The sequence below is a fragment of the Plectropomus leopardus genome, unplaced genomic scaffold, assembly GCF_008729295.1.
Source record: "Plectropomus leopardus isolate mb unplaced genomic scaffold, YSFRI_Pleo_2.0 unplaced_scaffold26828, whole genome shotgun sequence".
Lineage (NCBI taxonomy): Eukaryota > Metazoa > Chordata > Actinopteri > Perciformes > Serranidae > Plectropomus > Plectropomus leopardus.
Window position 1 is genome coordinate 1 of NW_024629188.1, and position 2,729 is coordinate 2,729.

The 2,729-nt window shown below is 38.1% G+C and overlaps 1 protein-coding gene across 1 annotated transcript; it reads left to right on the forward strand.

Annotated features, from left to right (window-relative positions):
- Window positions 1–1,266: 1,266 nt before the first annotated feature.
- Window positions 1,267–2,711, forward strand: LOC121937608 (cytochrome P450 2J6-like; the record flags this gene model as incomplete). The annotated part of the gene is made up of 3 exons (XM_042480940.1): window positions 1,267–1,531; window positions 2,391–2,556; window positions 2,646–2,711. Coding segments are annotated over exons 1-3 (424 nt in total), but the record flags the coding sequence as incomplete, so codon positions are not given.
- Window positions 2,712–2,729: the final 18 nt, after the last annotated feature.

Below are 2,729 nucleotides of genomic sequence, written 5' to 3' on the forward strand. Positions count from 1 at the left end.
CTTTAACCCTGGACACTTCCTCGATGCTGAGGGAAAGTTTGTAAAGAAAGAAGCTCTCCTGCCTTTCTCTGCAGGTAAACCACTTTCTTCGCAATCTTAAGGGCATAATCTGAAACAGAATATATGTTTAATCCCCCCCACACCTTTGTGTGTGTTGTTTCTTCAGGGAAACGTGCGTGTCTCGGAGAAGGCCTCGCCAAGATGGAACTGTTCCTCTTTTTGGTCGGCTTACTACAGAAGTTCTCTTTCTCTGTTCCTGATGGAGTAGAGTTACATACAGAAGGAGTAACTGGAGTGACACGTGTGCCACACCCCTTCAAGGTTTATGCCAAAGCTCGCTGAATTTTGTGATATTTGAGTCATTTTTCCTCTGAACAACATACAACAAACAGGACTAAGCAAATGCTTTTGGACGTGTAGAGAAAACTGTAGTTGTAGCCGCTATAACCCCACTATGATTCTGTTAACTCATGAACAAAAGTTGTCAACATTTGTTTCTAAATGTGCATTAAGTATGTTTGGTTCTGTTATAAGATCAATAAAAGATTCACGTTGTATTCCAAAACTGTCTTTACCATCAATTAAGATAAGTTAGGGTTTTGTTAAATAGGCTAACACATGGAGGTAGTTTCAAAAACACAATCTCACTGTTTTCAAAGTCTCAATATTTCTAATGTTTGGTAAATCTGAAAAGCATGCATTGGAATAATGTTTGAAAACCATTTCAACTCAAAGGGAGCTTTTTTGGCCTATTGACCATGATGCTACAATTCTTACTTGTGTTGCAAGACACCTTATAGCGTATGACCTACATTTCTACATTGTGTGAAATGATCTGTCCAACCTATTTCCCACCCATAAATATGCAGCTATACAATGACTCAGTCAGGTGGGTTTACTCCCACTGGACTTTGTATAGTTAGAGGGACTTTGTTTTCATTACGAACATCAGATCTCATAACGCACAATGAGTGTTACATTGCCAAGCTGACATTTTTTTTTACTCGTGCATGATCACCATAGTATTACCATGTTCAAGCATTATATATTTAATCATTATTATTACATACATCACCACTTGCATGCTAGTGATCTTGTATCCCAAGGGTGTGTCTGTAGCTGGTAATATGAGTAGTGCACGTCACTCACAGCTTTGTGTAGACAATGAATTAATGATTGCTGAAGGTTTTTTTTCCCGTCTTGCCAGTGTGTAGTCACTGAGTGCATTGACCACAAAATGGTTAAATAGAGTCTGAGCAGGCATTTCACTTCTGATGTTTAACGAAGAAGAAGAAAGTCTCAGACTGTCCTCTTGTTGGTGGTTTCACTCTCTTTAACAATGTGGCTTTATAATTTTTTGCTGGGCTTTGACCTCAAGGGGATATTCCTGTTTATTTTTATTTTCATCCTAATAGCAGAGTTTATCAAAAACAGGAATCCTCCAAATTATCCTCCAGGACCAATGGCTCTTCCCTTCTTCGGGAACATCTTCAGTGTGGACGATAAACATCCACACATTTCTTTTACCAAGGTAAGGTTCAACACAGCCATGTGTTACTTTTAAAGTGTTACATTTTTGAGACTTAAATTTGGTTTTCATTTCAAAAAGCAAACACTAATTTCGTCAAATGCGCAGAAGCATTTAGAGCAATGAAAGCATGTAATTCTTTACCATTGTTACTGACCAAAGCAATGTTTGAAAAGCAAAGAAGGAAACACCTTTGAACATCATAGTTGTAAGATGCTGTGCGTTTTGGAGATATGTTGTTTTTACTGAGAAATGGAAGAGTCATTGAAATTTTCCATTCATGCATGCACATACATTTATCACAAATAATGTTTTTCTCTGATGTCTTATGTATGTTATTTGTGTTAACGTTCATGTTAAACAGATGTTTTTAAATGCCTTATCATGTTTTGACAGTCATGTTTTTATGCACTTTTTAAAAATGTGGACCTCAGTAAGATTACTAGAGCTCAACCAATATATCTATCAGCCAATTTTATCGACCAATATTGGCCCATCTCAGATACAGTTGTAATGGCTTATATGCTGTCCAATATGCATGATATGAATGATATAATACATTTGAGGGATAATTGCATCATTTAATTTACACACACACACACACACACACACACACATAGAGAGAGAGAGAGAGAGAGAGAAAGAAAGAGATAATATCAGCGATATATCAATATCAGAATTTTTTACTCCCCAATATCAATATCTGCATCTGCCCCAAACATCCAGTATTATTTTGGCTAAGATAAGCTGTGCTTTTGTGGGAAAGCTAATAAGGATCCTTAACAAAGCATTCTTTTTTATTTAAACTGCATTTTAAGTGTTCTGGTTCATCAGTGTTTGTTCCTTGATCTATTGTCCACAGCTGGCTGATGTTTATGGGAATCTGTTCAGTCTCCGCCTTGGTAGTAACAAGATGGTGGTTGTGTCTGGGTACAAGATGGTGAAGGAAGCCATAGTGACACAAGCCGAGAACTTTGTGGATCGGCCATACAGTGCAATCACTGACAGGTTTTATTCAGGAGACTCAGGTGCACAACTCTTTCTCTTAACTTATGCCGTGCAGGAATTCTGTTCCCCTGGGCCATTAATTGTACTTTCTCTGCATGCTTGTGTCTAGGTGGTCTGTTCATGAGCAATGGTGAAACATGGAAGAAACAGCGGCGCTTTGCCTTGTCTACCTTACGTACCTTTGGCCTGGGCA